This window comes from Sinocyclocheilus rhinocerous, unplaced genomic scaffold, assembly GCF_001515625.1.
Source record: "Sinocyclocheilus rhinocerous isolate Xijiao unplaced genomic scaffold, SAMN03320098_v1.1 scaffold730, whole genome shotgun sequence".
Classification (NCBI taxonomy): Eukaryota; Metazoa; Chordata; class Actinopteri; order Cypriniformes; family Cyprinidae; genus Sinocyclocheilus; species Sinocyclocheilus rhinocerous.
Window position 1 is genome coordinate 347,082 of NW_015670605.1, and position 13,540 is coordinate 360,621.

The 13,540-nt window shown below is 36.9% G+C and overlaps 1 protein-coding gene across 1 annotated transcript in view; it reads left to right on the plus strand.

The window, feature by feature from the left end:
* The window catches only part of LOC107734258 (cadherin-23-like), a 236,996-nt gene that overhangs the window by 194,812 nt on the left and 28,644 nt on the right, over nt 1–13,540 (plus strand). Inside the window, exons 25-34 of the mRNA XM_016546172.1 lie at nt 1,781–1,841; nt 3,154–3,299; nt 3,682–3,817; nt 4,998–5,386; nt 6,654–6,755; nt 7,797–7,799; nt 7,900–8,049; nt 8,136–8,264; nt 9,005–9,133; nt 9,341–9,568. Of these exons, the coding sequence (XP_016401658.1) occupies nt 1,781–1,841; nt 3,154–3,299; nt 3,682–3,817; nt 4,998–5,386; nt 6,654–6,755; nt 7,797–7,799; nt 7,900–8,049; nt 8,136–8,264; nt 9,005–9,133; nt 9,341–9,568 (1,473 nt within the window). The remainder of the gene's footprint in view (nt 1–1,780; nt 1,842–3,153; nt 3,300–3,681; nt 3,818–4,997; nt 5,387–6,653; nt 6,756–7,796; nt 7,800–7,899; nt 8,050–8,135; nt 8,265–9,004; nt 9,134–9,340; nt 9,569–13,540) is intronic.

The window sequence follows — 13,540 nt, forward strand, 5'->3', positions numbered from 1 at the left end:
ATCATTCTGATATGCAGATTTGCTGCTCAAGAAATGTTTCTTATTATTATCAATGTTGTGACGATTAATATTTTTGTTGAAACGGTGATACATTTTTTGGTTAAAAAAAAGTTTTTTATAAATTTGAAATAGAATTGTAACAATCTAATAGTCTTTACTTTCACTTTTTAAAATGAATTTATTGCATCCTTGCTGAAAAAAAGTATTAATTTATTTTAAAAAATAAATAAATGAAATAAAAATAAACTTTTGAACAGTAGTGTACACAGTGTGTTGTGATTTTAGACTGCATATCCATGAATTAGTAAATTACAGTAATACAAACATAACTTGCTGTCCCATGTAATTTATGACTGACATCATGGCAAAACAAAATGGTTTTGGCACTGCTGAATGATTGTCCAGGCCGGTTTATGCTGGTTAGTGCAGGTTTGGGGCTGGTGGACCAGCATAGCCGTGTCGCTCAGCAGAACAAAAATGAAAAAGCCCGGTATAGACACCAGCATCCAAAACACAATTCATTTGCAACAGGGGTTCATCGAATAAGAATTATTTTTCAGTTTATTCTTTGTGGTTCAACATTACCTTTAGCGATGGATGTGGTTGGTGACTCCTCCAAAGTTCCCCTTGATTAAAATCCCGTGGAGATGCCTGGAAGATGGGGATCAGGATATATGCAGCTGAGATCCGTTCAGAGAGACCTAACCCAAAATCAATCACTCTATGTTTTGCGATCAGCAGACCATGGCAGTGTGCTTCTTGAACTAAACGCTCATTCTAAGCCAAACTTTCAGTCTCAAGTTTTAACCCCCCATGTGATGGTATGGTCCGGTCTGCCTGTTCTATTCATCTCTCTCCAAGAGACCCCCCTAGATCCCTGCTTTCTTTCTTCTCCCCTCTACATCTTTTTATAAAGCTAATGAGTGAAGGAGGGGCCGTCCTCCTCACTGTCAGTAGGATTTGACTAATATACGGATGCATTCAGTGTGCGCCAAATGGTTTTACTCCTTAACATGATGAATTGATGTGTGTAAATATATTCAGGAACAACTTCTGATCATTGTTTCTGAGATTTATATGATAATTGAAGTTGTATTTGTGTTTTCAAGCCAATATGAGTTGATAGTCATGCCATGACGACCATTTAAAGGTGTAGTGTTTCATTTCTGGGCCACTAGTGTCACCAAACGCAATTGCAAAAATAGTTCTGACTCTGAATTCTGATTAGACAAGCCATATTTGAAGCCATACTTGTGATTGAACATACTATATTAATGTAACAAATTGCTATTGCTTAGCATCCATAAACAGCCAGCAGTTAAGCTAATGAACTATATTACTCACTGGAATTATTTATTCCAATTATTGTTATTAATAAAAGTAACTATTTATTGAACATTAATGTCTTTTATCATATTGATGTTGCATTTAAAAGCAATAAGCCATTTCAGGCTGCAGTTAAAGGAGTTTTAGGTTTGATCGGTCTTCCACTGGTCATTAGATCGCCCCATCCCAAACCCACGCTATTGGTCGAGCCAAACAAACATATTGCATTTTATTTTGTGCTGTTAGTTATGAAGAAATGACACATTTCACTTGTGACAGTAAAAATAAGAGTCCAATTGTAGTGTGATTATGAGTTTGATTGTAATAATATATTATTGTTTATGCTTGTGTGGGTGTGCAATGTGTTAAGTGTTACTTTCACTCTCATTATTTAGTAGTACATGGGTGTGTACGTGATGTGGTTATGTGTGTTTGTGGTTATGTCCGTCTGCAGGTTCAGGCCACAGATGCAGATCAGGGGGAGAATGGAAGAGTTCTGTACAGGATTCTCTCTGGTAACTATTTATTCTTCCTGTTTCCTGATGTCACACATCAATGCATTGCGCAGATGCACTCCCACAATCTACTGCACTAACTAACTAACACTGTTGCACAATATACCATATAATACCCTGGACCACAAAACCAGTCATAAGGGTCAATTTTTCGAAATTGAGATGTATACATCATCTGAAAGCTGAATAAATAAGCTTTCCATTGATGTATGGTTTGTTAGGACAATAGGACAATATTTGGCCGAGATACAACTATTTGAAAATCTGGAATCTGAGGGTGCAAAAAAATCTAAATATTGAGAAAATCGCCTTTAAAATTGTCCAAATGAAGTTCTTAGCAATGCATATTACTAATCAAAAATTAAGTTTTAATATATTTACAGTAGGAAATTTACAAAATATCTTCATGGAACATTATCTTTACTTAATGTCCTAATGATTTTTGGCATAAAAGAAAAATCAATCATTTTGACCCATACAATGTATTTTTGGCTATTGCTACAAATACCCCAGCGACTGGTTTTGTGGTCCAGGGTCACATATAAAAAAAACTTTGTATAGGAATATTTTCAGTATTTTCAGTCATATTTTGAGCATTTTCAGTCATCTGTGGCATACTGTAAGCACTGGGGGAGAATGAATGGAAGCTTTTTTTCCACCACAGATTAAAAAAAATTAAATGAATAAAGGCAATTGTAAATTTTTGTCTCGCAATTCTGAGTATATATATTATATATCTCACAAATCTGACTTTTTTTCTCAGAATTGCAAAATATCATTCAGAATTGCGAGATATAAATTCATAATTCCGAGAAGAAAAGTCAGAATTTTGAGATATAAATTAGAAATTGTGGGGAAAAAAATTACTAATTTTATTTTTTAATCTGTGACAGAAAAAAAAAACAATTGCGAGATGTGCAATGTCTCAGAACTTGGAATTCAGAGAAAAAAAGTCAGATTTGCGATATGTACACTCAGTCAAACAGAATTTTGACTTTTTACAATTGTGAGTTTATATCTTGCTATTCTGAGTTTATATCTCACGAATCAGAATTTTTTCTAACTTTTTTTTTCTGTATTCGGTGGAAACTGGCATCCATAAAAATGTGCTTAATTGTCATAAAAATATTGGCATAATGCAGACAATATTAACTATTTTCTTTTAGAAATATATGACTCTATTTGACATGTTAGACCAATAGAGAAAAATTTTGTAAGAAGCATAAATTAGCACTATTGTTTTCAACCTCAGCCTTTATGTGATGTACTATTTCAGAGTATGGCTCATGTGTGTGTGATTTGTTATCTGCAGGCAACAATGGTCAGTTTAATGTGGACAGTCTGTCTGGACTCATCAGCAGAGGAACTGCGGCTCTGAACCGAGAGACACGTAGCTCTCATGTGCTGGAGGTGGAGGCCTATAACAGTGACCAGGGCAGCATGCGCAGCTCTGTCAGGGTGTGTTTGTGTGTGTGAAAAATAATATAACATTCCCTAGAAAATTACTTTTAAAGCTACTTATTCAAGTTTGCAACTCATTTTGCTTCATAATGTGACACATTTCCAAGTAAAAAGGGATGTTCAGTGATGAAAAAGGACCTGATTTAATCCATCAGGAACTGATTATAAGGTGACGTGTGCTTTGCATATCAGAATAGAGGTTGCTAAAACAATGCCTACTGTGCATAGTTATTTAACTATTAGTTAGCATTGTTTAATAGCCTTCACATTGTATTAATTCTAGCTATAAACGTCATTTTTTAAATAAATGTCATTAAAGACAAGTGCTGAATATAATGTGTGTGTGAATCAGACTGTGATTGTGAGTTTGTGTCTGTAGGTGATTGTGTATGTGGAGGACGTGAATGACGAGTCTCCAGTCTTCACTCAGTCGCAGTACAATCGCCTGGGGCTCAGAGAGACTGCTGGGATTGGTACATCTGTGGTAGTGGTCCGAGCTACAGACCCCGACACAGGTACACAACACAATCGTCCCACAAGCCTGTGCAAACACTCTCTTCTTGACCTTTGTAAGTGTTTGTGGACCAGACTAGTTCACAGAGGAGGAGGTAAATGTGTCTCATAGGAACATCTATGATTGCTGTTGTTGTGTGTTCATAACACTTCTCATTTATTTGGATCTTTTTAAAGTGGGAGTGTGTCATACACCAAACATAGCTCAAGCTGTGTTGTATTTTTCCATTGGTTCTTAATGCCAAACAATATCACAACATTGCTGTTGCACTTCTGCTTGTGTCTGTAACTGCTTCCCTCTTTCACTTCCTCATAGAGGATGTCCAGCCTGTCATAAGCTGGACAGACATCTACCCATCTGCGTCTTCACAGGCCTCAGGCTCAGAGTGCAGTGTGCTAGAGTTCTGTCCCGTAGATACTGTATATAAATAAAGATTGTTATTGAAATAGTTAGCTAACGACATTGGAGGACTATTGGAGTGCCACTTGAAAATAAAATCAAGTAATCAAATGTAACAGTAATACATTGATAAATAATGTTTAATGCAGTATTTAAATATTAATAAACATTTAAAACATTACTTAAATAGTTTTAAATATGTCTATTTATTTTTTATTTACAGTTGTATTTTTTATTTCATTTATTTATTCCTTCATGTGATTGATAATTTATTCCTTTATTTTATTTTTAAGTGGTGCATCTGTCACCCACAGAAATTAACTATGGGCATTTATTTGTACAATAAGTGGTATTATCAAAAACATATATTTAATATCATTTATATTTTTAATAAAACTATATATACACTGCCATTCAAAAGTTTGGGGTCTGTCTCTTGTGCTCACCAAAGTGCTTTTATTTGATGAAAAATACATTAAAAACAGTAATATTGTGAAATATTATTACAATTCAAAATAACTGTTTCCTATTTTATGTATTTTAAAATGTAATTTATTTCTGTTAATGCAAAGCTGAATTTTTGTGGAATCCATTTTTTTTTTTCAGGATTCTTTGATGAATATAGTTCTGAAGAATAGCATTAATTTGAAATATGAATCTTTTGTAACATTATAAATGTTTTTACTGTCACTTTTATCAATTTAATGCTTAAAAAAATAATCATTTCCTTCACAAAGAAAAATCGTACTAATCCCAAACTTTTGCTGTCTCGCTCTTTTTAGGTGATGGGGGCGCTGTAGCGTATGCTCTGGTTTCTGGCTCTGACCATAAGTTTGAGGTGGATGTAAGTACGGGTCTGCTAACTACAATGGATTACTTGGACTACGAGACCAAGACCAGCTATTTAATGAACGTCTCAGCCACAGATCAGTCTCCACCGTTCCACAGCAGCTACTGCAGTGTCTACGTAACTTTACTCAATGAACTGGACGAAGCCGTGGCCTTTCTATCAACCGGTTATGAAATACCGCTGATGGAGAACATCGCCACGGGAACAGAGGTGGTCCAGGTGAAGGCGCAGTCGGCCGATAACCTGAACCAGCTGACGTACCGCTTCGACCCTGACACCTCACCTGCTGCCCTGGCGCTCTTTAAGATTGATGGTGTCACGGTGAGAACACATAATAGACAGGTTATATTTTAAAAGAAATGAGTGTGGCGATTTTAAGTCAAGTCAAGTCAAGTCACGTCACCTTTATTTATATAGCGCTTTTAACAATACAGATTGTGTCAAAGCAACTGAACAGCATTAATTAGGAAAATAGTGTGTCAATAATGCAAAATTACAATAGTAAACACTAATTTTTCAGTTAAAGGCAGTTCATCATTGAATTCAGTGATGTCATCATCCAGCTCAGTTCAGTTTAAATAGTATCTTTGCAATCATTTGCAATCAAGTCAACGATATCGCTGGAAATGAAGTGTCCCCAACTAAGCAAGCCAGAGGCGACAGCGGCAAGGAACCAAAACTCCATCGGTGACAGAATGGAGAAAAAACCTTGGGAGAAACCAGGCTCAGTCGGGGGGCCAGTTCTCCTCTGGCCAGACAAAACCAGCAGTTCAATTTCAGGCTGCAGCAAAGTCACATTGTGCAGAGGAATCATCTGGTTCCTGTGGTCTTGTCCCGGTGGTCGTCTGAGACAAGGTCTTTACAGGGGATCTGTATCTGGGGCTCATCTAGTTGTCCTGGTCTCCGCTGTCTTTCAGGGCTGTAGAGGTCCTTGAAGTGAACATGATGCAACGAAGTGATGCAAACGCATCCCAAAAAGAAAAACGCTATGTGATAGGGCAAAGATGATGACTTATTTGTACTATTCGACTAGTCAGGAGGTCAGTGTTTGACTCGTGTAAATGACTACAGCACGTAGTTTTGCCGTTTCTGGCAAAGCTAGCAATGCAAATGTAGTACCTTCTCTGGTCTGTTTAACAAATTTACAGTGCTTAAATCCATCCAGTTCAGATTTTCTCCTCAAAATCAGTGCAAAAAAATATGGAAAACTTTTACAGAGTCTGGGTAAGGAATGTAAGGACATTACACTAAAGCTTAAATTGTATTGGTCAGTTTTCTTGCAGGGTGAACAAGCAAGCAAACAAATAAATAAATACATAAATTTCTTGCAGGGTGAACAAACAGAAAAAACAAACAAATCAATTTAAAAAATAACCGATCACAGGGATAGAATGGGTTTCTTCTACCAGCTTGTCACAGAGAAAAATCCTGCTTGGTGTGAACCAAAACCACTTCATAGTTAAGCCTACTCGACTATGGACTTTGGAGGAAATTATTTTAATTTAATTCAGTCTTTTAAAAAAAAAAAATGTGGTAATTTCTCTACATGGATTATGTAAAATAATAAAGGATTTTGTGCACTCTACAGGGCCGTATAACTGTGACGGGACTGTTGGACAGAGAGAGAGGCGATTCATACACTCTCACTGTTGTGGCCGATGATGGAGGACCCAAGAGAGGCTCCACTGTGGTAATGAGTTCCTCCGTGATCTGTTCAATCTGTAGGACAAATTCACTAAAGCCTTCAGTGCATACTGTAGAGAAGCCTGAATTGAGCACAATATAATCATATCTGTTAAAGTTCATTTTAAAGGAATAGTTCACCCAAAAATGAAAAATTGCTGAAAATGTACTCATCCTCAGGCCATTCAAGATGTAGATGAGTTTATCTCTTCATGGGAACAGATTTGGATAAATTTAGCATTCCATCACTTGCTCACCAATGGATCCTCTGCAGTGAATGGGTGCCGTCAGAATGAGAGTCCAAACCGCTGATAAAAACATATAATCCACAAGTAATCCACATCATTTATTTTATTTTAATCATCATTTAATGTCGTGAAGTGAAAAGCTGTGTGTTTGTAATAAACAAATCCATCAAAGTCATTAACTTCAAACCGTTGCTTCTGGCTAAAATGTGAGTCCTCTATCCATAATATTGCTTTCTCCAATGAAAAAGTCATCTCATCTGAATCAGGAGAGAAATATGCACAGATCAAACACTGTTTACTAGCAAAAACAGTTCTTAGCAAATCTGTTAGTTGATTTTGATGTGAGAGGACAACAACGGATGGACTTTTTCACTGGAGGAAGCGTTATTATGGATTATAGTCAGAAGCTATAATGCCTTGATGATGGATTTTTTTCTAAAGACGTGTGGATTACTTGTGGATTATTGTGATGTTTTTATCAGCTGTTTGGACTCTCGTTCTGACGGCACCCATTCACTGCAGATGATCCATTGATGAACAAGTGGTGTAATGCTAAATTTCTCTGAAGGAAGAAACTAATTCATCTACATCTTGGATCGCCTGAGTACATTTTCAGCAAATTTTCCTTTTGTGGGGAACTATTCCTTTAAAAATGAATGTCTGTAAACTTTGTATCCAGTAGCTAATATGACAGTGATGTGAAATGTATATGACAATATGATTTTGATATACTATATAAACATGTAATTTAACCTGTGTAATTATTTTTTTCTGATTTCCTTCTTGATGCACATTTGTAGAAGGTAAGTGATTTTTAATTATTTTAAGTACATTTTTAATGCAACAAATGTTATATGCTATCAGAAAAGCATCTCATTTTCAATCACTCTGTTCTTTTGACAGGTGTCAATCACCATTCTTGATGAGAATGACAACAGCCCAGAGTTTGACATCACTTCGGATTTGTCAGTGGCTATTCCAGAGGACACACCCATTGGCCAGAGAGTTGCTATCGTGTTGGCACGGGACAAAGACGCTGGAAGAAATGGACTGGTGAGGGAGATAAATATTCAAAACACTGTTGAATGAGTTGTCATTCATTCGAAACCCCGCCTCCGTCACCCTCTTGTCTCCTTCAGGTGAATTTCACCTTGATCGCAGGGAACATGCAGGACGTGTTTAAGATCAACACAGCCAATAATACGTATGGAGAGGTTTACTTGAACGCCCGTCTGGACCGTGAAGCTGTTGACCGTTACCTGCTTAAAGTGAGAGAGAAACACTACACATGCAATGGCTCTTTACAAAAACTCCTAGATTTCCTAGACAACATTTTATATCATACGCATGCTCCCTAGTTTTTAAAAGGCATGTTATATTAGACATATACATTACAGTTCAAAAGTTTCAGTAGGGGTTAGTAGGATTTTGTTTTCAAAGAAATTAAAATTTTTATTTAGCAAGGATTCATTACATTTCTATTCATCAAAGATTCCTGAGAAAAAAAATACATTATGCTTTCCACAGGAACATTAAGCAGCACAACTGTTTTACTGTTTTAAGCAGCACAAGAAATGTCTCTAGAGCAGCAAATCAAGATATTAAACTGATTTCTGGAGGATCATGTGATATTGAAGACTGGTGAAAATTCAGCTTTGCATCACAGGAATAAACTACATTTTAAAATATATTCAAATAGAAAACAGTTATTTAAATTGTAATCATTTTATCAATATTACTGTTGAATTCATCTAATTAAAAATGGACTATGCACTGATGCTGCTTTTTAAGGCATGTCTGTCTAGGAAGTACACATGAAGGCATCTCACTTTGAATAAGAAAATGTCCAGACAGAGCCATGCATGGTCACAGTGTGTTGCGTGACTTTGTACATGTTTCCTTGTAAAGTTAAATATAGTACGTTTTGCATAATTAGTTCTGAGGTATATGGGTGTTTGTTTACTGATGTCCACGTGGATTCGTGTGTGTGTTAATGTGTTTGGATCAGGTGCGGGCGACGGATAACGGTTCCCCTCCGAGGTTCACAGATGTGTCGCTCACGGTGAATATTTTGGATGAGAACGATAACCCTCCCGTGCTGCAGAGCCCTCGTGGGTACAACGTCAGCGTCAGTGAGGTCAGAACCACAGCACCTCAAACCAGTGATATCAGCATCGCAGATTCTGGGTGTTAATCATTCAATTGTCTGCATGTGACACGTCAAAAGAAAGAAATATAATCAGAATAAAACCTGGTTAGCTTATAGGCAAAAAAAGTAGACAAAAATCTAAACTAATGATGTATTATAATATAAAATAACAGTGGGCGTATGTGTGTGTTTTAGAATGTGGGTGGCGGTACATCTGTCCTGCGTGTTGTAGCGACGGATCGGGACATTGGACCCAATGCCATGCTGTCGTACTACATCACCGGCGGTAACCAGGACCTGACCTTCAGAATGGACCGTATGACAGGAGAGATAGTGACCCGACCGTCACCTCCTGACAGAGAAAAACAGCAGCAGTACACACTCACTGTAACTGTGGAAGATGACGGAATGCCACCTTTATCAGTAAGTGTGTGTGTGTGTGTTAGTTAGTTTGTCTGTTTTTCTTTGTAATCTTTCATCAAAATAATCTCTACCTCTAATTTATTCACCAAGGCCACATGTGTGGAGAAAAGTAATATGTTAGCCTACATTTCAAGATCCAGTCAGATCCCAGTGGGTACAATAAAATCCCACCCGTGCATTAGTACATCTTTTTTGACTCTAAATTAAATACTACATTTTCTCTTTAAAAAGCCTGTCTGAACAACTAAACAGCAAAAACAGGAAACCACAACCTGCCTTATTTCTGAAACAGGAAGTTGCACACTTAAGAGCTCGTTGATTCCTGTTGTGAACTTCACAGCGGTCTCGGTTGCATCAAGTGTGACTTTTGGGCCTCTAGTATCTGTATCCACTTTCTAAAACCAGCTAATAAATGCTGAGTACTCAAAAATCGGATTGAAACTAAATTTTAGGGATACGTTGACTTTCAAACGACTTCACCTAAACAGAGAGATGACAGACTAATTTGAACAACAGAAAAGTTTCCAGTTTCATCTTAGTTAAAATTTTTGTTTTTTTGGTAGAGGTTGGGTAAGTTCCCAATAATGGTTTAGAGGCCCTGTCACCCGTTGGTTGACTGTCTGCTGTCTCAGACACTTCCGAGTGATTGAAGAGATTATTTGTTGCATAAACACAGCACAAGGACTCTCAGTTCTCACCAGAACATTTTTATTTGTTTGTACTTTTATAAAACAAGATTTAAGCAATTGGTTTTCGATTGTATCAGCAGATGTGTAACAGCATTGTCTCTGGAGCTACATATACGGTGCTACCTAGCTGTACAGGCACATGTGCAACTTCAAATGTACAAACTGGTACAATGGCATATTTATCAGCATTTTTACAATATTTGCAATCATTCATCTACAAACCATCCATTCATACACAAAGCAAAGTTTTGGCACTCTTTATGGCAGTGGATTTCAACTTTTAAGCTTCCTGAAAACGTTTTCCAGCTCTTTGTTTTTTTTTATTTTTTTTATAATTTGGATGGAAAATAATGGAAACACTCACACACACACACATAAATCAGATACAAATTAAATACAAAATAGATAGAAAATCTTCTTTTATGAGCCCTCAGGCCCTTAAATCCACAGGTGACACGAGAGACGTAAGAGAGTGGCATTGTGTTTGATTGTCACTGATGCAACATTTACCACAAAAAAGAAAATCTGCACTCATTCTGACAGAATGCATCGTTTAGCTACATACATCATAAAAGCACCACACTCACCGCAAGAGGGTTTAAAACACCCCATCATTTCTCAGCAGGTCTGACGGTGAGTGTACTGAGAACATCCCTTTTCCACCGACACGTGCCGGTGCTGGTCCCAATCTAGACCCGTTACATCAAGACACTGAATTATCAATTATTTAACATTTTGAAACAAACACAGTCATTTGCATCTGCAGTTCTGAGATCTGCAGATTTTCCGACCAAGCACCGAATCCGGGACCAGCACAGGCACCATTTCAGTGATAAAGTGATAACTGAGTACTTTGGCACTGACATACTGAGTATGGAGGAAATAACTATTGAGAAACTGAGTACTGAGATGGGTAAAACAGGAGTGAATGAGGTATTAATACATCCCTGACCTCTAGAAGAGAGCGGATGAACTGATTGTTTCATTGGGAAAGGAGGATGAGGATGGGGATAGACAGATTAGAGAAGAAAGAAAGAGAGTAAAATGGTCTTTTAAGTGCAAATGAAACCACGGTGTGTCTGACGCACAAAGCACGTGATGAACAGAAATGTGTGCAAACAGCTTTGCTGAAATCAATTTTTCAACTCAAATGGCACAAAAGAAAATCTTTGGATCCTCTTCATGAAAATTCCCTGTGATCAGCTCTCCCTAGTGCCCTAACTTGTGAAATAGTCCGATTTTCCTTCTCGGGAAACCCGTTTAAGGACAGTCAGCAGATAAAGGGTCCCACCGTAATAGCAGAGAGTTCAGTTCTCATTTTTTGGGGGTGGGTCTCTCCTCCTCATCTTTGCAGAAGACAGGAAGAACAGAGGCATGATGTTGTGGAGGAGAAGGAAGAAGAACTAGATGTTCCTGGGGTGGACGTGACGTCTTTTACTCCATTAAGTTGGGACACTCAGGGATGGGTTCTGGGAAAATAAAGTCAAATTATTACTTTATAATTACCTTAAATAAGCCATAATTTAGTTTTACATTAGGATTTTTTCCACCCTTTCTCTAATCTTTATAATTACCAAGTCTGTTTTTGCTACTGCATCTTTAAGACTTAGAAGTGAATTAAATGCCCTCTGTTTTGATTGCGTAAACACTTGTTGCCAGGCTGTGTGGGCGGTCCATATGTAAATATGCCATTTTTAATGTTTTTGCAGCTTAGTGTTAATGAATGGTATGAATGGGATGTGGTGGGTGCTTTGCATTATGAATGTTAGTGTAGTAGAGTATGTTTACACAGTAGTTTTAGATTGTCCATAACTATTTTCCATTTATGCATGTGGCGATGCAACTTACATTGTGTTCAAGGTATACGCTAAATCAAGTTTTTTCATTATTTAGGAATTGAATGCATGATTTCGACATTGCTTGTGTCATGCTTTACTGTTTGAGCTGCATGAAAGTTGTGTGTATTATGCATTTTATGTCAAAATATCAAGGAAAACTCTCTTTCCTATGATATTTTAAGGTCTTTAAAGTCATCATGAAATGAGAATTTACCCCATTTACTATCTTAATACACATTCCCGGGTTTATTAAGCACATTTTCCCCAGATTCTCATTATCAAATTATTTCATGTAAAAAATAATCATTATCATAATCGTCAATAATCACATATTAGTAAATTTGTACATTACACTTGTTGCATTTGCACTGCTTTATTTAGTAGTTACTGTATTATTCAAGTACAGTAGTTATTTATTCAAGAACAAAACCTATATTACAGTAATGAGAATCAACATTTAGAATAATGAAAATTGGTAAATAAATAATTAAATAATGTGGATGCATTTCAATAATGGGAATTTAGAAGAAAAATGTACTGTCTCATAAAAATAATGGCGCAATTCAAAACAAATCTTATATACCTTTTTAAATCGTATCTTCTTTTCATTATGCAAACTTTACTTATTTTTATTTATATTATTCTAAATTTTGTTTTCGTAATCTATCAAATTAAAATTACTTGCTTGCATACAACTTTCCTTTTCATCTGATTGCCCACTTTTCACAATCCAGTCAGTTACTAAAGGATACAGTTAAGTCCCACCCATTTATTTTTTATTAGTGAATATCTTGTTTCACTTCAAAATAAGTCACATTAAGTAGGTAAAATGGTTTGCAAGCTTGTTTAACATTGACTAACGTGTATGTGTGGGAATACAGAACTGTCTGTGTATGTGCCAGTAGGTCATGTATAATGAAGGAACACACATGAAGGTAGGCACGCATGCACACACACGTTCTCGGTTTCTCAGAATCCACATAGCCATCAGAGAAGCAGAAATTAGTGTTGTGAAATGAGGGAGAAAAGGGGAACATTGACATTCTGTAAATTCCGCTGAGTTCAATGTTAAAGGAGAGGAGGCGTGTGTCTGTGTATGTGTGGAGACTGAGCTGGACCTCATAACGTTCGCCTACTCACGAGACTCTGGGTTTTGTATGATTGTGTGCAGATTTGCATGCGTGTGTTAAGTTTTAATTGAAACTGTGGGTACATCCTGTGACTACCGTGAGGAAGAAAAATGTGTCTGTTTGTGTGGTGTGTGCACATTTGCTTAAAATTGTGTATGTACCATCATTGTGTGTGTATCTGTGTGTGTGTGTAGTGGTTCCCCAGATGTTTCTTGTCGCCTGCATAGCGGTGACAAGCTTTAGCAATCTAGCTGGAGTTGGATTACAGTTTTGTGTGTGTGTGTGTGTGTGTATGTGTGTGTATGTGTGTGTGTG